General features: G+C 37.8%; 2 protein-coding genes across 3 annotated transcripts in view; both read right to left on the reverse strand.

Annotated features, from left to right (window-relative positions):
• Positions 1-1,521: 1,521 nt before the first annotated feature.
• Positions 1,522-8,976, reverse strand: LOC114655427 (T-box brain protein 1). Its single transcript, XM_028806405.2, has 6 exons — positions 8,104-8,976; positions 7,313-7,467; positions 6,961-7,082; positions 6,495-6,653; positions 5,638-5,699; positions 1,522-3,499 (listed from the first exon to the last, which is right to left on the reverse strand). The coding sequence occupies exons 1-6, from the start codon at positions 8,793-8,795 to the stop codon at positions 2,653-2,655; spliced, it is 2,037 nt and encodes a 678-aa protein (XP_028662238.1). The 5' UTR covers positions 8,796-8,976; the 3' UTR covers positions 1,522-2,652.
• A 2,228-nt stretch (positions 8,977-11,204) lies between these two features.
• psmd14 (proteasome 26S subunit, non-ATPase 14) overlaps positions 11,205-20,675 on the reverse strand; it is a 102,006-nt gene continuing 92,535 nt past the window's right edge. For both annotated transcript variants that reach the window (XM_051930589.1, XM_051930588.1), the window contains 5 exons: positions 17,311-17,418; positions 14,834-14,908; positions 14,154-14,279; positions 13,825-13,888; positions 11,205-11,572 (listed from right to left, as the gene is read on the reverse strand). In XM_051930589.1, coding sequence (XP_051786549.1) covers positions 11,475-11,572; positions 13,825-13,888; positions 14,154-14,279; positions 14,834-14,908; positions 17,311-17,418 — 471 coding nt within the window. In that variant the 3' untranslated portion in view covers positions 11,205-11,474. The remainder of the gene's footprint in view (positions 11,573-13,824; positions 13,889-14,153; positions 14,280-14,833; positions 14,909-17,310; positions 17,419-20,675) is intronic.

The following is a 20,675-nucleotide window of genomic DNA, read 5'->3' on the forward strand; positions in this document are numbered from 1 at the left end:
GTTCCAACACCAAGGGTCTTATTTTTATCAGGACCCATCCATGACGTTAGACGATCAGCATGCAGAGTGGATCATTTGAACAATAATAAAAATGCAGAATGGTCCAATCATCCATTTTGTAATCTGCATATCCGATTCAGAGTCCCAGGGAGCCAATGTCAACAGCAATGGGCACAAAGCAGCAGCCAAGCCTGGCCAGAATATCAAGCCAATCCACCTCAATGCACATTCACACAATCAGTCCAATTTAGAAATCGCCATGCTATGCAAGTTGTAGGTCTTTGGGAAGTAGGGCACCACCACGCCATCTAACAAATAGGGATTGCAGGTCCTTTGAATAAGAGCATTTCGCACATGCAGGCGTATCAAGAACAGTGCATGGCAAATACACAACAGTCTCAATTGATCTCCATCTTCTCCCAATTTCTAAATTCCTCCATCCACTCTAAAACACACTGGATATTACTGGATCCCCGTGTAATTCTACATTGCTCCATGTTTATGCAAGGTGGTTTTTCACTACTACTGTATGTAAAATGGTGTGATGATGCCATGTATTGTGTAATCGAATTTACCTTGTTATGGGTGTGACTGGAATACTAAGAGAAATTCATAACAATCATGTTGCCTGGAAATAAAAGATCAACCTGAAAAATTCTTCCCTTTTCACCTCGACACAATAAATTAAAATTTGCTCATGGAAGGGAATGCAAAGCCCATCGATCCCATTAGGACCAGGGTACTCCATTCAAGTACATGTCATCAACCATACAAGCATGAGGGCAGATGGTACAAGAGAAAATGACACAGCCTAACAGAACCTCTACTTACTTTCCTAAAGTGAACAAGAAGGGAACCAGTAACATCATTTCCACCCAATCAGGTTAAAAGGGTGATGGAGATTTGGCTCAACCACCTCACCAGACGAAACAACGGTACAAACTCCTCTGCATTTACCGTTTATATTTCAACTGGCCTTTAAAATGAGGTATTCTTATGTGGGACCCCAACCGAAGTATGTATAAAAATGTAATGCGGTTCTTCACCTATGACTGGCCCTCGGTGTGACCCAGAGTCAGACTTCAGGTCTGCTTAAGCCGTTGTGCACATCTTGGTTAGATCAGCTCCCACATTCACTACGGCGTGTGTTCTTTGTTTGTTTTGTTTAATTCTGTAAAAATGTACAGGTTTTCACCAGAACAACATCAGATTTACATTTTACCATTACACATATACACACACACACACACACGGATAAGAAGGAGAAAAAAAAAAAAAGCTTGAAGTTCACACCATTTGTTCATTTTCTTCACAGACATAATAAAAATGACAGTTTTACAGAGCTGACAAATAACTGTACAATAAACCAAGAACTCTGAAATAGGAATGCACACCCTCTCCCCCCACCACCCCGCCATGTGCCCTCCCCACAAGTGAGAGGTTCAAGACAAGCTTGGTTCACACTTTAAAAGGAGGAAAAAAAAAAAAAAAGTAACAAGTAGGAAAAAACAAAAAAAAAAAAAAAAAAATGGGTCAAACTAAAGAAAGAATTCATCAGGTTCTACAAGTCAGTCTAAGGCAAGAAAAAGGTTACCTTAATATTAGTTTTACAAAAAAAAAAAAAAAATCCAAATTAAAATCAAATGATCTAACACTAATGCTGCATTTTAAGAGGACTGCCGGGCAGCAGCAAGTCCTTTTTATTTCTGGTACACATTTTGATATCTCAAAATGCCATACAGTAAATAGGATTCAAATCTATGCACATTTACTTTCAGCACCTGACCCACAATATCTAGCTGATACACATTTCTGTACATCGGCAAAGTTAACATAATTACAGAATTTACAAAAAAAAAAAAAAAATTACAAAAAGAAATTACCTTGGGCACCTGATCTGGCCTGTAAACTTTTGGCACTTTATACATTTTATATTAAGTCCTTCACTTGGCACAGAAAGCAGCCAAAAACATAAGGGGGAAGGGGGGGTGCCTTTATTGCGAATTAGTACAACTACTAAAAGTGTTAAGTTAAAAAGCACAGTACACTACTTTAACTGGCCCCTAAAGAAAAAGAAAAGGATTTGCAGTGGTGTAAAAATGTCAGAATCTGGCCAAATGGCGTCAAAGTAGGCCACCTTGATGGGGAAGATTCTTTGATGGGCTGTACTGTAAGAAGCACACAAAAAAAAAAAATATCACATAGTGCTGTGCTGAAGTAAGAGTCCAGGGCTCAAAATTTCAATAACTTAAACTGGACGCACCGATTATTCCCCCCACACCAAAAAAAAAAGCCACATGGTACAGTCCTCGCGCCTTTTCGCCATTTTTTATTTGCGCGCCATTTTTGAACATTTTTTCTCCTCATTCTCCAGTGTTCATAAAATCTAAAAAGTTGGTCTAAAGTGACTTGACAAATTCGAATGGCAGCCGCTAAGAGAATGTAAATAAAATCGAAATGCACCCAAAAAGTCGGAGTTTATACATACAGGTTCTATGTACAGGAGCAATCCAAGTTCTACGCTCCGCCATGGTTGTGCCCAGCTCGTAGTCTTCTGGACCATTCGAAGATGAAGGACCTTTCGAGAAGTTTCCAGGTGACCCTCGCCCCCTCTTCAGGTGATTACCCGAATTGATGTGGCTGACCGCCTCTCTAGCTGTGTGAGTAGAAGCTGTAATAGCCGATGTCCTTCCCGCAGTTTTTGTCACAGTCCCGGGGGGTCAGCACTTCGCTTTTGAGGGGGGATGCCGTTTCGGACACAGGCGTGCCAGACGGCGAAATCCGCCTGCGTTTGGCCTGCTCGAAGATGCCGGAGTCGCTCGAGTCGATGGACTTGATGGACGAAGGGGTCTCAATCCAGCTCGATTCGGACAGGTCCTTAGGTTTGTTCTCTTCTGTGCCCCCTAGCGGCGAGCGCTCGGTCGCCAGGCTGTCCCCGTCCTCTGCTCCGAGGTACGAGTTGCTGGTGGCCGTGCGCCCGGTGGCACTGTTGGGCGGCCAGCACGAAAGCACCGAACTTGATTTGCTGCAGTACTGGGGCGGCGTGCGAGCCCCCCATCCCGAGGGGTCCGCGTAGTAGCCCAGCGCCCGGCCGGAGCAGCCGGCCGCCTGCAGTGGGAGCGCTTTGACGCCAGCGGCGGCATACGAGAGGAGGGTTGCAGCGTTGCCGGCGAAGTCCGCTGCGGCCGCCGCGTCGTAGGCTGAGGCTGCGAAATCTAGACGGTTGTTAGCTGGGGTGACAAACCAACGTTGTGGGGATGCCGCCGCCGTTTCCTCGGCCTGTTGCGGGGAGAGCAAGCCGTTGGTATGCGGGACGCTGCGGTCCGTGCCGGGTCCTGCACTCGCACCGGGGTGAAAACGGGACTTGGTGTAGCTGCTGACGAACTGGTCCTGCAGAAAAGATCCGGGCATCGCGTACCTAGCGCCCGGCACAATCTGGGAGCGCGGAGAGTCGCTGGGAGACGGGGTAAGCCGGTCAATGTCGCAGCCGGTGTAGATTCTGCACACAACAAAGACAAGAGAAACAAACATACAAAAAATAAAATAAAAAAGGTGCACACGGGCAATTAACATTGTGCATTGTTTTGATGCCTTTATCCAAGGGGACATAACGTTTGACATACGATTGAAAAACGAAAGGGGGGGGGGGGGGGTGTGTGACCAGACTGGTGCACAAGCAGGTGAAGTGACTTCCTCATGGTCACACAGTGTCAGTAGTGGAATTTGAACACACAACCCGAGGGTCAGAGGTCCAAAGCCTAAACCACTACGACAGTAACTGCTTAGGCAACGACGCGCTACATAAACGACATATAAATAATGGAGGGGACCGTTTGAAATGTGTCGGGACCAACATCCATTCATGTACTTAACGAATATACGTTAACATTTTAAGTGTAACTGGATTCGGGAATCAAACCGTAGGGACGCACTCGCATACCGCATACTAAATTTACAGTTGAAAACCCAAAAATTACATTTAAAAACGTACGACCTCCATTCCCCCCCCCCCTCAACAAGCATACATCATTTCTAGTAAAGGAAGACAAGGCGACATTTTAATTGGACTTGTATATTATAACAATCCGATTTGTAATATATACCTACGCTTAGCACATACGACCGCTTTACCCGGATTAAAAAAAAACACACTTTATAAAAATATTCGCACACACAGAAGCACACAATATCGTTTAACCTAAGGTTCAGTTTATCACGTCTAGTTTTTTTTATTCCATGAATCAATTTTCACATCAATTGTGAAAAAATGCGTTGTTAAAAATTGAAGTGGGTATATTATTAAATACATATCAAAAAGTTACCAACCCACCCCCCAGTACACGCACAACAAAAAAAGACTAGCTTGTTTCGTTATTACTATATTAGGGACTGTGGCATGGTGGTTAAAGCTTTAAATTTCAGAGGTTGTGGGTTCAAATCATGTCACCATGAGCAGGTCGCTTCACCTGCCTGTGCTCCAATTGAAAAAACGGGAGATCACATTTGTGGGATACAATTCGTTATGTGCCGCTTCGTAAGTCAAATAGTACATAATGAAATGTATGGAACGGGCATAAACAGTTTCAGATGCGATATCTCCATTTCTTACTCACGCCAGCTAGTTGTAGCTATTGAATCGTCGTGAACATGCATATTAAAATGATTTTAAAATTAACGTTGGTGTAAAGAACGTCGATCAAATAAATGCAGGCTTAAATTGCTCAAATAAAACAAATAGGACTATCATTTGGATTTTTTTATTTTATTATAATTATATATATATATATATATATACACACACACACACACACACACACACACACACACATACACGTGTCGTGTACTCTTTGCATTTATTTGACAGTAAACTATTTTCAACCATTCTATGATCTGCTCCTCACAAACTGAGGGCACCGTGGCGGATGTTAGCAGATTGCTGGCCAACCACAAGCGTTACCTGATAGGTAACCACCCATACAATCAGATTGTGACACAGACTACGAATGCCGTGATTATATATAAATAAATAAAATTTATTTATTTTATTTATTTATAAATACATACGAGGTCAGTTGGACTAGTCCTGAATTAGAATAATCAGGAAAAAAATCCCATAAACTCTCGTCGATTTATTGATCCGACGATGTAAATTGTAAAGCCATTTTCTTGAATTGTTTTGGAATGCACTGTACTGGCAGTTTTTTCGAAATTACATTTTTTGAAATGCAATATTTTATTATACTCTGCCTTTCAGTGAGAAAAAGAGTAATATTGCGAAGCACACACGCGTTTTAGTTAATAATTAATTTCAGTTACGACACAAAAGTTAGTATTTAAAGTGAGCTGCACACTGAAGCACTTTCCGTTTTGTTCCACGGATATAATGTTCAACAAATGAAACCTGCGATAATCAGTAATTTAGGAGGAAAAAAAACAGATTCAATTTTAAATAAGGTCAGAGAGTGGAGTTTTGATTTATACCGCTTATAGATACAAACGGACACGTCCTGGGGGTTCCCATTTCCAAACATGGAGCACCCTGCACGGGTTTAAATTACAGTATAGAAAACGATACACAACACGTCAACTTGAAATAAAACATTTCTAGTAGAATTACGTACAAAAAAATGTACTTACGTGTCATAGTTATCCCGAAATCCTTTTGCAAATGGATTGTGATCGATCTTTAATTGTGTGATCTGAAAAAAAAAAACAGGAAATCCTTTTAATGGACAGTAGCACTGAGTCGGTCACACTTGCTGGGCCTGGACTTCAGGAAAGGCTTTATAAATTAGCTAAACACACTGTAGATGCAAGTGGTTTTGGATTTTATTTTTCTCTTTGAGACTAAATTTATACTTGCTTAGTTCCCTTACTGGTTGTTATCCAACTAAACGAAGCCTGCCTTATTTTGCACATTTTAATATTTTAAATCTTAGCTAATTAAAAAAAGTACTTAAAATATTGGCTTATCCCATTTTCAGAGCATCCCGTGTTTTCAACCAGCAATTATGATAATGTGGTGAATCGCTTTATGTACCAATTGCTTTAATCCAAAACGACTCGCATATCACAACATCGGAGGTTAAAATGTCTGGTAAAGCAGTATGTGATGTACAGTTTCAGTCATTCATAAAATGTTAGCATCCAAATTTTGCCATTAGGACAAACACCAACACATGTAGTGTAGCCCATAGATGCTAACCGTTAAGGCGCTTTATAATAAAAAAAAACAGCCGCAGATTACCGTATATTGTGCAATTTGTTGCAATATAAAATAGCCATTTCTTTTCCCTTGTAATAGTTCGATCGCATATAAAAAGCCCCCTTTTATGAACCCCACTGACATAGCCACATTAAGACTCATCTTCGCTTTGGAGTTCTGCCTCAAAATTGGGGCCTTTTATTTAAGCACTACAGAAATGTCATGCCAATTTATTATTTTCTTATATATCGTATTAGTTCTCGCACGCGATCGCCACTCAGATGCTTACATCGGTGTTCTGGTAGGCGGTCACGGCGATGAACTGAGTTTCAGGGAAGGTGAAGGTCTGCACTCTTCCCGGCTGGCTCGTGTCCTCCGTCCCGTCCTCGTTAACCTCCACTACGTGCAGCCGGGGCTGGTACTTGTGCAAGGACTGCAGAACCACCATCTGTTAAATGCAAGCGGAAAGGAACAAATATATAAATAAATAAGGCAAAAAATAAGGATGGCGGTGGGTACGGCGGTCGAACAGGCTTGAACGGGAGATGAGCAAGTGAGCCTGTCGCATGCGATCTTGTCAAAAGTCGGCGTTCTGAGGAATTGAGAGTGCACAACAGCAGGGTACGCCTTCGCCACTTGTGCATTTTAAATTCTAATAGCATTATTGTGTAGGTTTGTGCCTGGATTGACAAAAATAATTAACAGCAGATGAAAGGAAAACAATTCTAATAAAGATGCTGGATTTGACGCAATACCTGGCCCGTGTTGTTTGACGCTCCTTTGTTGTTTGTGAGTTTTAATTTTCCAAAAGATATTTCTTGTCTCATCCAGTGTGCCCCAGTATTGGGAGAGTCTGGATGCATGTACACCCGGTTTCCTGCAATAAACAGAACGCATAATAAGAGTGCGCTTTGCCATATACATTAAAAAAAGAAAAATAAATCCCTTTTTATTAGCTGAAATTGATGAATGGCGATGCCGGGATTCCAACTGACCTCGCATTTACAGATGGGAAAAAGCATTATGCCACGCGTCGACTCTATAACGTTGTTTAATTAATAATTCTCACCTAAATCTGTTATGAGAGTGTTAATTAGAAGAACTTGCCTTGCACATTTGTGTCCGCTTTGCCACATGGAACCCATTTTCCACCTTGGAATCTCCAGTGATTGGGATCTGCCAGTATTACATCGACAAAAATATTGTAATGCGCCGTGGGGTCCAGACCAGAGATATTAAAACTTAAAAAAGGGAACATCCGTCTGAAAAAATGGACAAGAGAGAAATCAGACTTAACAGTTTAAAAATAAAAATATCAAAATGGCATTAAAGCAGAATGACACGGTGTGTAGGAGTTTTGATTGAAAATAAAACATTGAAATTCGTTAATGGATCGATTTATCGAAAATGGGTGTATTTTCCCCACCAAGATGAAGTTTAGAACTCCTGGTACATGCAGTCGTTTCTCGCTTTTCAGCGGTGCTTGTACTTAGCCATTAATTATTGAGCAGCGACATCTATTTTCATCGCATTGCCAGTCCGCTTCAGCCTTGAAGTGATTTTTTTTTTTTTATGTGAAAAGTTACTCTAATAACGACAATCGTAAATCAAAAAAAAGTGTACTGCTCAACAGTTGATATAAATTGAGCAAAGGTTAAACAGGTAAACGTGAATTGGTTTAATTATCAGAAATCGACATATCCAATCATTCAGTTTCTCGGCATATACAAAGAAAACAAAAAAGGCACCATAAAGGCAATCGAACTGCAAAACCGTTCGAGGAGATTACAATCATCATCATCCGCGCACCAGCAGTCTTCACGAAAAATCAAACAAAACCCGAAATAACAAATTACGAAAACGGCCGTCTGGAAGACGGGCAGGACAAAGGCGCTCACCTTCCTTGCTTCGTGATGATCATCTCCGTTTGATGTCGATGGAACTTAAGCCACAGTGCCCTGTTGCACAGGTAGACCTGGGCTTTGCCGGGGACCAGCCCAGGCTGCGCCGAAGAGAACTGGTAGAAGGGTCCCCCTTGATAAGTGTGTCCATATTGCTGTGCGTAAGGGTATCCAGTCGTCGGGTAGCCTTGTGGCGAAGTGTTGGACAAAAGGCTGTTGTACGCTCCGTTAGTAATCACGGGGTGATGCGCCATGTATCGGCTTGGGCTTCCGATGGAAAAAGCCGGATGAGTCGGTCCATGTTGGCTAGGATAGGGGAACATAGCACTAGGAGCGGCGGCAGCAGGCTGAGGTTGGCTGGACTGAGATAGAAGATACCTTTCTGCTGCAGATCCATCGAAATTGTGACGAATTTCAGAGACCCCGTCCAGCACAGGAGAGAGTTTGCTTCTCTGGACGTCCCCTGGTGCGTCCTTGGAGTCAGGAAAATTGTCTGCCTCTGACTGATTCGTCATTCCCCTGGAAATTTTTTTCAGAGGTGAACTTCTCTCCAGGTTGTCACTGGTGGAGATAATAGGATGATCCTGTAAGGCAAGCTCAGATCCGCCCGAGTTTGGATAACTGCTGCTCACATTTAGAAATTTCTTGGAGAGCATGATAGGTGGAGAGAGGCAATGCTCCAGCTGCATAGCTCTATAATACAAAAGCGCTTCAGAACCTTTGTGAAGCCTCTCCTCACTTAACTTAACGCCCCAAAAATCTAGTTTAAAAGCAAACGCCTTCCAGTGGCTAGATCTAGTTTTTGTTAGACAGCAGATTAGCCAATTGACACTGCTGCAATCACAGAAGGTTCGCTTTTGATCTTTCTGCTTGCAGAGCTAATGAAACGACTTTTGCTATTGGTTAGCTTCTGACAGTAATTTAATTAGACAAGCATTAATTAGGATAATCATCTGGGTCCTAATCGCGATGATACCAAATAGCTAGAGATTTTCGCGATTGGAGATGTGAAAGGTCTTCTTGTGGCTAGCAAGGGGCATTTTTGTATATTTTGGTCATTTTTATTCTAGGGGAATGACATTCGTTGGCGAGGGGAGATTGTCGCCCATATACCACTGGGGGATGATAGATTGCAATATATTTCGAGAATTTCCACAATTTTAATCATAACACGCTAATTTGCGCGTGCCTTAATTCTGCACCACTGTACCCACTACACGAAAGGCCAACACCTGCCACAAATAGGCCGTTTTCTTTGAGGTATATTATGTAATGCAAGATTAAAATGATTATATCTTGGCCTCTCTAAACTCGTGTTATTTAAAATAAAGAAACCCAGTGCCGTCGCACTTCGTGCCTTAAAATGTTTGTGATCCAACGTAAAGTGAATCACTCACTACCTTAGCAGCGATGTTTACTGGTCCCCCGGCAGATTCATAATTTATGTTAGTGCTTTAATACTAGATACGATTTGAAATACAGAAGGCCTCAAATAGTAAATGTGAAGCCCCAAGTTCCTTCTTGGCTTTTAGTGTATTTTCCTGTCATCGTGTTCTCTGAAACCAATAGCGAGTGCCTTGAAATCTTTCAAAGGTCGCCAACCGCGAAGTTGCCTTGCAGTGAATTCGACTGTATAATGCACGTTCAACTTTTCCGTCCCCTTACCTTGTTTTAAATCCGTCATGTTACTTGTAAAAGTATCAAGCGCTTTTGAAAGGGAATGCGAAATCCTTAACCTAAAACATACATAATGAAGATGTCTTCCCGGCAAATTTACAAGAATTCATATGCGGAGGGCGTCATAAAGAAAATTAGCTTTCAAGCGCAACCTGGTCCGACATTATGCACATTTTTCGTTCCGATTTGCGAATTACCTAAGCTCTTAAATTAAACGGTCATTTTCCCGATCTAAAAGTTGCACGAAAAAGCAGAGCCATTTTCTAATCTTTCTATTATTGGTATTAAAAGACGGGATCCAAGTAAGAATTCTCGCAGCTCTCTTTTATTACGCCGGAGATCCACCTACTCGGCTTTCATCTTCCGTCCTGTACCAGACTGAGTCACGGCAGGATTGACAAAAAGCAAAAGTGGAGCCATGCAGTTCATCGTAATGCGGGTGCCAGCGTCCTGCGTGGAGCCCCTGTGTGTGTGTGTGTGTGATTTTTTTTTTTTTAATTTTGTAACTCGATCGGACTTATGCCATTTAGTGTTAACTGCTATCTCACGTGCTGTGGTTTCAGTCCAAATATAATGTGATAAACGTGTAAAGGTGTACTGAAATACGGCGAGAGGTCAACGGGGATACTGGCCGAAGAATCCGAAAGTAAATGCTTCAGAATCAAGTCGAAGCTTGGAATGGTATTTTTTTGTTTAATTAGATTTGTGTTTTTAAAAGCAGCTCTAAATCCTGCCAGGGGTTAGAAGTACGTGTGCCAGTGAGAGTGAAGTAAAATCCGAGGCCTCCCTGTGCAGCTTCATTTTATGTAAGGAGCAGCGACTAATTAGCTGTCAGTGGGTGGGCTCCTAAAGGACATTACACCCTCAAAAATCCTCGAGTAAAGCAAGCATTGCTTACCTTGTCATATTTAATATTAGATGGGGCATTGCAGGTGTTTTCATGCATAAACTGTGGAAACACATCTCAATGTCTCTTCCTCCACTTTGCAATTTCAAAGTTCATTTGGTGTCCTCACTGTGCTCAGTTTAAGTCCCAATACTCGTAAGTGACAGTAATCTAATGAGCTTGATGTAGCTCATCCTCCTTTCAGGTGTCACTTTAGGGTCTGATCACATCAGTAATAAACCAATGGGGCTCACAGGAGTCAGTGGACACTGCACACACCAGCAGCTTTACTGTGTCCAACCAAAACAGTTTAGAAATCAAAGAACCTTTTCAACTAAAATGTGTTTTCAGAAGTTATAGACATACACACCATACCATATGTTTAAACACCGTACCCCCTCCAACCCCCACCACTCCAGTGGCTCACAGGCACACCATAATTTTAGGAAAAATAAAGCAACACCTGAGACCACCACATTCATTTTGAAGAAACCAGGTTCATATTTCTCCCAACAAGAACAGAATTACACAATCATATGTAAATAACTGAGACATTTTTTATTATTTGGTAGTATTGAATTTCACATAACTTGCCAAATTCTGTACAGATAAGGACTTTGTAAAATAGCAGTGTACACAACTTCTCACGCAGTCTGCCAGCCCCCTCATCAGAAAGTGTCAGAGCAAAATGACAAAATGATTTAAGATAAATACACTTTTCAAAAGCCTTAGTTTACAAAATTAATACACAAGTTTAATAATAAAAAACAATAAAATGATTATAATGCTTATATGAGGGCTTCAACTACTGAAATACAACAGTATCCAACATGGCTGCCAAGCACTGCACAATATTTGAGGTCATCAGAACATCAACGTGTTCCTCCAAGTGACGCTTTGGATCCTGCAAGGAATAAATAAAGCAAAAATTATTTTTTTTTTCATGGAGCTATCCAGAGTGTTGCATGTTCTCTCCCCACTCTTAAAAAGTAAACCTATTAGTCTCATTGTTATAAATTATATTTTTCAAGAGATTAATTTTCTGAAAGTACATAAACAGTGTGTTACGAAAGTAAATGTGTATTGATATTGAGAAAAAAAAAATACAAGAATACTACAGAAAGAAGGCATCTGATGATTTTCTTGGTGAATTATGACCAAGAAATAAGGCATTCACAAATAACTAATTTGGCTGTAGATTCGTAAAACTCAAATCACTGGGACCAAGTTCATCTCCAACAACTAGTTTAAATCAATGTAGATCACATCTACCAGACCAGGAAAACACAACAGAAGGGAGGTCTTAAGTCAGTCCTTAGACTTTTTAAATCCTTCTATCAGGATAAATACAAATTCTATCAGGATAAATACACCAGTTTCATGCTAAGTAAGAATGTATCCCAATTTTAAAAACAAGGGGTGCAGATGTGTAAACAAACAAGACATGGCAGGCAAACAAAATAAGATTAGCAATGGCATTTCAGCCATGGGTTGCCTTACAACTAGGTAAAAGCAGAGTAGGCTGGTAGACTAAACCCCAATTTGAATGACATTTTTATTTTCATTTCCTGGCACAAGAGTTGGGTGGCATACAGTACAGTCTGCAACATCACCTGTCCAGTGTATTATTGGGTTTTCAATAAACGAAGGACAAAATGACCACATTTACTAAATGGTGTTAGTTCGAATGATTTACACTCATCGGTGATCAGCAGTGATATTGTTACACAACCACTACAAAATATGAGCTGGGAGCAGAGTATGAATCAAGGAGGGCACACATCTTCTGTACATTCAATTAAAATGCCACCATCATTATATATATTATATTATATTATATACAAACATACAGACGAGGGGTAGAGCACCTCAATCTGACCTCAATATTAATCAAAAACACCCAAAAAAAGTGACAAAGTGGGAAGTATAGAACTGAAGGAGTCAAACTTGAGAACAGTAGTTTCTGAAGCTCAGATCTTTCTAAGTTCATGTTTTGATGTGAAAATACACAGTAGAGGAAAAGTTATGTTTCAATATGAGTACATAAAATATGGATAAACCATTCTTGTTCTTTGTTTCAAATTACAAACAAATCACTGTTAATGTTATAGAGGCTTTTTTCACTCCAACCTCTTTCACTCTCTTAAGACATGTTTCAAAGTTCAGCTGGTGCAGCAATGTACAGTAAGTAAACCAAGAACAAAAGCAATGCCGGAAGTCATGCGTCAAGCTAAAAAAATACCACATCCGCACTGACTTGGCGTTCATACTTTTCCACAAAACATGAACAGGGTAAATGGAGTTAAACGCATAACTACATATTTTATAGATTTTTACTGTAAAATTATCAACAACTTGCTTCTTTTATTTTAGAAAGCACAGGTAATGTTACAACTTTTACTTCTTTTAGGCAACATGGGCACCAGTTGTCAATTTATACATACCAAGCTGTAAAGGAAAGAAGGAAAAAAATATCTTACCAAAACAGTTAATGGAGAAAATTAAACCTAGGATAAAAGTGGAAGCAAACATCCCACTTCCTCTAAATTTGTTAATTCAAACAACAAAATTTAACAAAGACTACAAATGGACATCGCTAAAGCAAATACACTTGTGGCAAAACCAACATGTTAAAATGCTGTTTGTATTGCTTGTAACTGACAGAATGCATAAAAGTGATTATTATAAATTAATCAAATTTCAACAATGTGCACAAATATGGTATTCTTCTGTCCAAGATAAAAGGGTAATTTAAGATATAGGTGAAACTGCAAACACAATCTGTCAAAAATATTAAGACATAAAAAATGGAACGGATAAACAACTGCCATTTAAGCAAAAACATACCAGTACAAAACAAGAGTGTGTCACTAATTTTATCATATAGGCCATACATAAAATAAAGTGTGCTAAATGTACATGGAATAAAAATAAGTGTGAAGTCTAGCCAAGCTTATATACATTTAACAATGCATAAGAAAGCAATAAAATAATAAATACATAAACATACAGTAAGTCTAACAATTATAAAGTAACTCTAGAAGGGCATATATTTGACATTACTGTCAACTGTGCATTGCTACAAAAATGCTGAGACAAACATTCTAGAGTAATACATCACCCAAAGACTAACATTAAACACACAAAATAACTTCCCTGTTTTCCAACATTTTTGATAGCCAGCTGCTCAGGTGTCATTTTATCCTCCTCTTCTACAGCCTGGAGGGACAAAAATAAATCAGTTTTCCTACATGGTGCATTAGTGACTTTTAATGGATACTTGATTTAACACATTGTTTAAGAAATAAATAAAATCAAAGAAACATGCAAACATGAAAAGAATACTTTTGATGGCCGCACAATATCTGTGTAATATCCTGGATTTCTTAACTTGCTTTTTTTTATATATATATATATATATATATATATATATATATATATATATAAAAAACTACTTCTTGCGCCCACCAATTCAATTAGTTACCTTATTGTAGTTTTTAGCCAGTTCCAACATTTCTTTGACAATGGTTTCATTCAATTTGCAGTGCTCACTGTAGTCTTTAAGTGTGAGACCCTCCATCCAGCTCTTTTTATGCAAATTTAGCAGCATCTGTGTATAAAACAAGTTGTATTTACAAAATTCCAACAGTACAAAACCTTCACAAAGCAGAAACATCAAGTTATACTCAGACTGCTGCCTTGCAACAGTTACAGTATTTATCAGCAAAGCTGGCTGAATCATTCATCCATCTATCTATCTTATATCATGTGTATTGGTTTTAACAATATTTTGTGACAGTGCTAGTTGTGAAAGACATGGCTACACCTAAGCAGTAGTTTAAGCTAGTGTTACATCAACAGTATCACTAGTGCAGCTACTAATAATCGCTCTTCAGTGTACTATAAAGCATAAGTGAATGCAAATAACAGGATTTAGAAAATGCATGGATCAAACACTTTGATAAGTAAAATGTAAAATATAGTGATAACAGATTCAGGCCTCTTTACAGACAATAGTACACCATTATTCTTCCATTTGGATTCATTAGATCAATATGGCACAGTTCACTTGCATTCAGTCACTGTATGTTTCATTGTGTTATTTATCTTAAAAATATTTAGACTTGCATCATTTTTTGATGATGCAATTACTAAACAGCGCACCTTTTGCTCCAGTTCATTTTTCCTGTAGTTGATAGTTATTGAATAGTAATGCCTGTTTAAACCATGGATTAAGGCCTAAAAGGAAAAGAGAAGGTGGGGGAAAAAAGAGAAATGCACAAAAATTAGAGCCAGGGATAAAGAGTCTACGATTCAGTGAAATATCAAAATGAAAAGCCAAATTTATATTACTAATTTTTGTCGATTAACACTTTTTTTCTCTATTTTAATATTATGGATAATGTATTATTAAAATACATTTTTCTACGAAAAACCACTTAGTGGAATATATATTAATATACATCTTTAATTAACAGTATATGTATATTATTTGCTCACTAAATAACAGCTTTGAAGTGTCTACAAGCCTCCTGGGATCATTCTGCAATTAGGGTCAATTAACCATACAGACATGTTGCAGTCTTACTTTCAGCAGGCCAAGCACAATGATTTACAATTAGCTTAGAAAAGAAAGCTACTGGCCGTTGGCATTCCGGTACAGCAAAATGTGGTGTTTTCTAGGATTTCATTCTCAATTTAAAAGCTTTTCTGCTTAGTATAGGGACATTCTAAGCTGAAGATAATGAGTATACCACTAACCTGTTGCCTAAGCAGTATGGAACCACAAAATTCAAGTTGTGCTATAATGAAGCGGTATCAAGCCATAAGGTTAACGAGAGAGGTCATTACAGCTTTGCAGAAAGGTCCAGTAATCTATTCTCTTGAAACATACAAGTATGGACTTGCCTATGCCCAATCAAAAAACAAGTCCATTTCTTTCTCATTATGTGGTATTTTTTTCACATATAAACAAGAACAGCAGAAAAAGAAATGACTTTTTTCTTCACTTACTAGAGACAAGGGAGCACATCAGAAGAAAAGCGTATTTGTTTCTTTAATTTTTCAGTGTTATTATACTGTGAACCTTGGTAACAAGCCACAGTCCCAAGGGGGCTACCTGCGATTACCTGAGGTAGGGCTATCTAAACTCTGGAGCTAATCTCTAAATCTGTGTAAGCATACCTTCCTACTTGGGTACACACTTTTATTTTGAAGTACTGAATTTATAGAAATGTAAGTGTTGACACCTATCAGGACAACAGACAGTGATGTTAAACATCTTTTATGCAGAGCATTTCTGAAGATAGTGTCTCTTTTATAAAACCCAACTGACCAAACTCTCAACAGGCAAAAGTACGCAAGATTTATACAAACTGTCTATGTTAAAAGTGGCACTCAAAGTTTAAAGTGTTATGTAGAATTTAAATTAAGGTGTATTGTGGCAACAGCATAGCAAATCCAAATAAAAAACAATACACAATATGCATATACATATAAACTAAAAAATGTTTATTTTTCAAAGTTGCTGAGAGTTTAAATAGAAGCAGCAATTTATTTCACACTGAATTTAATCCATACTAAGTAATTCACAAACCAACAAGGCATTTTACACCATCCATTACAAGTCAGTCAAAGGATAAATAAAACAATGTTTTATCACATTGTATAATGTACAGTAAGTTACATTACCCTCTGCACCTGCATCTGCTCACCATGCTTTTAAAACATTTTAGAGATAGAGGTAAGTGCACAATCAGACAAAAGATAAGACTGAAGACAGTGCTGTTTGCAAAAACGTAAGCAAATGATACCTGTGAACTCTGAATATACTGACAAGTACTCTTCAGTACAAAAACAGGTATGCAGAAAACCTGCTTCAGCAAAATGGAAGGCAAAGATGGCCCACTGATCAAGCAACGAGTTAGTGTGATTGTAAAGGTGATATAATGCACGTAACAATGAAGCATACTATTAACTAGTCCACTGCCAAGTCAACAACATTACATTTACTTAAAATGTAGAAGAAGCAGGAAGATTATTAAGTGGCCAGCTTTTATGCTAATTGAGAGCTAATATGCACAGTGATAGTTTAATCTATAAACAATAAAAGCAATGTAATCACCAGATTCAGTCAGAAAATGAATTTCTACTTAGTCAGTATTTCAGTTCTTGTGTGACACATTTAGGTATCAAGAACTTAATTTAAAACGATGCAAATACAACATCATTGTGAAGTGCCTTCTGATGTTGCTTGCTTACTTACTTGTGCTTGTTTTCTTAAAAGATAGAAGGATGCTTGTTGTATCAGATCAGCCTGTAGAATGTCGGCACTGAAATGTGCTTCACTGCATTAAGACTATTTAAAACACCAAATATTGTTCCCATGCTTATTTTTTATGCAGTCTCTATTCAAACAGTGCCCATATTTTATAACGGATACATGTTACTGCACTAATACAAAGTGTTGTTCCTTGTTTTAAGGAGGATAGAACTTCATAATATCTCTATAATCAAAAAGTATAAATTTCATCTCAAGAAACCCTGGCAAAGATCTTGCCAATGATCTTCATTTGTCCAAATTAATCCAAATGGTACTTTAAAAAGACAAACACGAGCAATGCAAATTACTTTGTTCATACCTGGATTGATGGTTTGTTTAAATGACCTAGATTTGATGTCGTTTGTCTTGGTTCATGTCCCAAAACCATCATATTGGCATTGATCAGTCTGAAGGCATCAATAACAACCTATAAAAACAAGGTGTAGTGTCAACTCTTTTCAGAACAAGCAAGCAAAAGGGCAAACTGCACAGCAGTAGCACATCTGGCTTTGGCTTTCTTCCAAAGATTTAATGAAAAACCAAAACAGAAGGAATTTCCTGCTGGTTGTGCCATCAGCACAGCACCATTTAACTTGTGATGTAAGTTGACAACAATTAAACACAATTTGCATGAAACACTTCTGAAGTAATGGTTGCTTTTTTATAAATGGAAACATTATGTTTATTCTCTTATAGGGAGATGTCATGCAAAACATGCCTCTATTCTTGAATCACACACTTTATTCCAGAATTCTTATAGATGTTTACCACACTGTTTTAATTTAATCAATGTGAATGACAAGGAGAGAAAAAACTGAAAGTGAGCACAGGCTTAGGGACTATAAGCCCAGTCCTGTCACATCAATGATGTGATCATAATACTCGAAATGACAACAAAATTATAACCAGTATGGAATTCAGCCCTAGTACTCTGCTCAAGTCATACTTTATTGCTTTTTACGACTCAAACATAGTCCTTTCCTTGTCTGATGGATAAATATGTCCCCATCAATGTCGTATTTAAGGCTAGAGAGAACCACCAAGGTTACTTGTGATTCATGAAAGCTACTGGTTTATATTACAGTGTCACATAACATTTCATTCCAGTGCATTTAAGATGTCCTTTAACTTATGTATCATGTACTTCTGATTATTTTTGTAAATTCCTTTCGAGCAATCTTACTTCATGCAGTCATTTAACGCAGTACACAATCTAAACTCCTGTTCCTTTTTTGTGATAGACCATTTTTAAGTGCAGCTTCTTTCTTTTTTCTTTTTTTCTAATTTTGTATTATCATTGTCAAAGTGAATCAGCCACTACCATGGAAAAATAACGGAAGTGGTCTACAGAGGACTGCCTGGACAGTTGTGGGCATAAAAAAAAAAAAAAACCTTATTAGTTTCTTTCCCTGAGATGTATGTACTTGCCATCCCAAGAGAGGACAGGTTCTGCTTTCCTCATTATATAAGCTCCTTTAATGCTTTTTTCATAAATCATATTTTTAACACACATTTTATATAATAAAAGATCAAAAATGATGTGTGCATACATGTAATTTTCCTCTTATCACAAAGATAATAAAATGATTATTATTTTAAAAGAAACTAGCTCAAAACAAAAGGTTATAAATTGTAAATAAAGTGAAAAAGCTTAAAAAAACACTCCCCAGCTTTAACATTTCACTTTTCAATTTCTATTATGTAAAACTAGATATAGCCATATAGTGCACTCATACAAACATTTCTGGCAGCATGCATTACCATGTTTAGCAAATACTTAAATGTATTTTATAACCGACGAAGAGTTTTGTACATTGTCAAACTGATGATTTCAAAACATTACTGTGAATGCATTTTTGGTGATAAAGTAATCAGCAAATAAATCTTTTATACTGATACACAGTTAATTTAACATACTAGAAGTGTTAGCACCAAGAAAAGAATTACCAGGAAAACTTAAGGACCACTGCAGCCCTACACAGAAGCAAAGGCCAAGGGTTAGCAATATCACAGCACTAATTCATTTTCATAACACTATTTCAAGTTTTTCGTATTTCTTTCTTTATTACTATCAAAAGGGAAATTACAATAGATGGAAATTGTAAAGTGTACATGGAAAAGAGTTAAATAAGATATTTATGTAATAAAATATTTATTACATAAGACCAGGAAAATAATTTCTTCATCAAAAAAAAAAATTTTCCTCCACATCCCAGCTTGTGATGAAGCACATTAGAATAAATACTTCATTAATATATCTTGTATCAACAAGGAATGTATAGAGTAGGTGCTAACACAGAGAAGGTGAACAACCTATATATAATATATAGACCACCAATTCAATTTGCTTTCAAACAGCAGAATTAATACATGATAGCCACTGACTTACAAATCTAGTTAATATTAAGGATAAATAAATTAGGATCTATAGACTAACTGATTTTTCCTCCCATCAAAAACTGCATGAATGTAAAACATTTGAAATAATAAATTTATAACTTAATTTTCTTTGGAATATATCAATGTAAACACATTAATATAATTGAGAGAAATGAATACTGCAAGAGTTGAAATGACATAGTAGGTTGCATCTTATTACCCAAATAAACACATGTGTTTATTGAGTAGAGGGCATTTTGCGTTTGTGCTAAAACCAATTTTAATATAGGCCAGTTTGTTGATCTGAAGAGCCTGGCCAGATTTGCTGTTAGTATTCCAAATGTCTTGAGAATTTTCAGAGGTCATTACTATGATAGACTGCTCATAGCAAAACCATTAACAGTTTTGTTAGCTCAGGGAAAGCACTCACTTTCCTCTCTTAATTTCTGTTGATTATCGCTATATGAAACTATCACATCTGATAGTTAGTAATTTCTCAGGTTTGTTAAATTCATGTTAAAGGTCTATCTTCCTGTTGAATAAATTTGTTTCATACAATGCTGTGTAATAAGTACGCTCATACATTAATAGCACCTTTAGTATATGCATGGCTCATGGATCAAAACAGAAGCCTAATATAGGGAATGATGATGCTATTTACATGTGTGATTCCTGCTGTCTTCTTGTTAGAAGCTTTAATATAATGGAAGACCTTGACTGTTTTGTAATTAACACATCTTTATTGGGGAGATTATTTGGAAGTGATTGCTGTGAATTTACTGGTTAGTAAAATAAACACAATCACTCACATGCACACACACTCTGTATACACACACACACACACCATTTTCTGCTATAAGACAAATTTGTGAACTGTACATATCATTCTCTAGATCAACAAACTGAGATGTAACAGCCAAGTATAGGACCACATATTTATATAATCCTCTCTTTTCTCTGAAAATGTGCTTGTTTTGACCTTGCAAACATAATTAGCTTGTGGGATGCAGGGATGTCTGTGAAGTAGATAGTTTACTAATTGAAACTGCTGGAGACTATAGCTAAGTATTCTAAGTTGATGCAATAGTATTAGAATAATGTGTGAGGGCTTTCATTAGGTTATAGATTTCTAATGTTTACATCTGGACATGCTTTCCTTTGTACTTTAATATGTCATGTAGTTTCTGGCAATTAAAATATAACACAAAACATACAAATTGTGCTTCGTATGTTAACACACTAGATAAAAACCATGAAGGACCTCATCAATGTGAGACTGATTTAAAAAAATAATTAAAAATAATT

Source organism: Erpetoichthys calabaricus, chromosome 8 (genome assembly GCF_900747795.2).
Source record: "Erpetoichthys calabaricus chromosome 8, fErpCal1.3, whole genome shotgun sequence".
NCBI lineage: Eukaryota > Metazoa > Chordata > Cladistia > Polypteriformes > Polypteridae > Erpetoichthys > Erpetoichthys calabaricus.

What these genes read in the sequence shown, in the direction of transcription:
- LOC114655427 (XM_028806405.2), bottom strand. Translation starts at nt 8,795, where the DNA reads ATGCAGCTGGAGCATTGCCTCTCTCCACCTATCATGCTCTCCAAGAAA. An exon ending in ATCATCACGAAGCAAGGAAG is followed by an intron (nt 7,468 to 8,103) that starts GTGAGCGCCTTT and finishes CCATTTTTTCAG; the next exon opens with ACGGATGTTCCCTTTTTTAA. An exon ending in CGTCAAACAACACGGGCCAG is followed by an intron (nt 6,654 to 6,960) that starts GTATTGCGTCAA and finishes TGCATTTAACAG; the next exon opens with ATGGTGGTTCTGCAGTCCTT.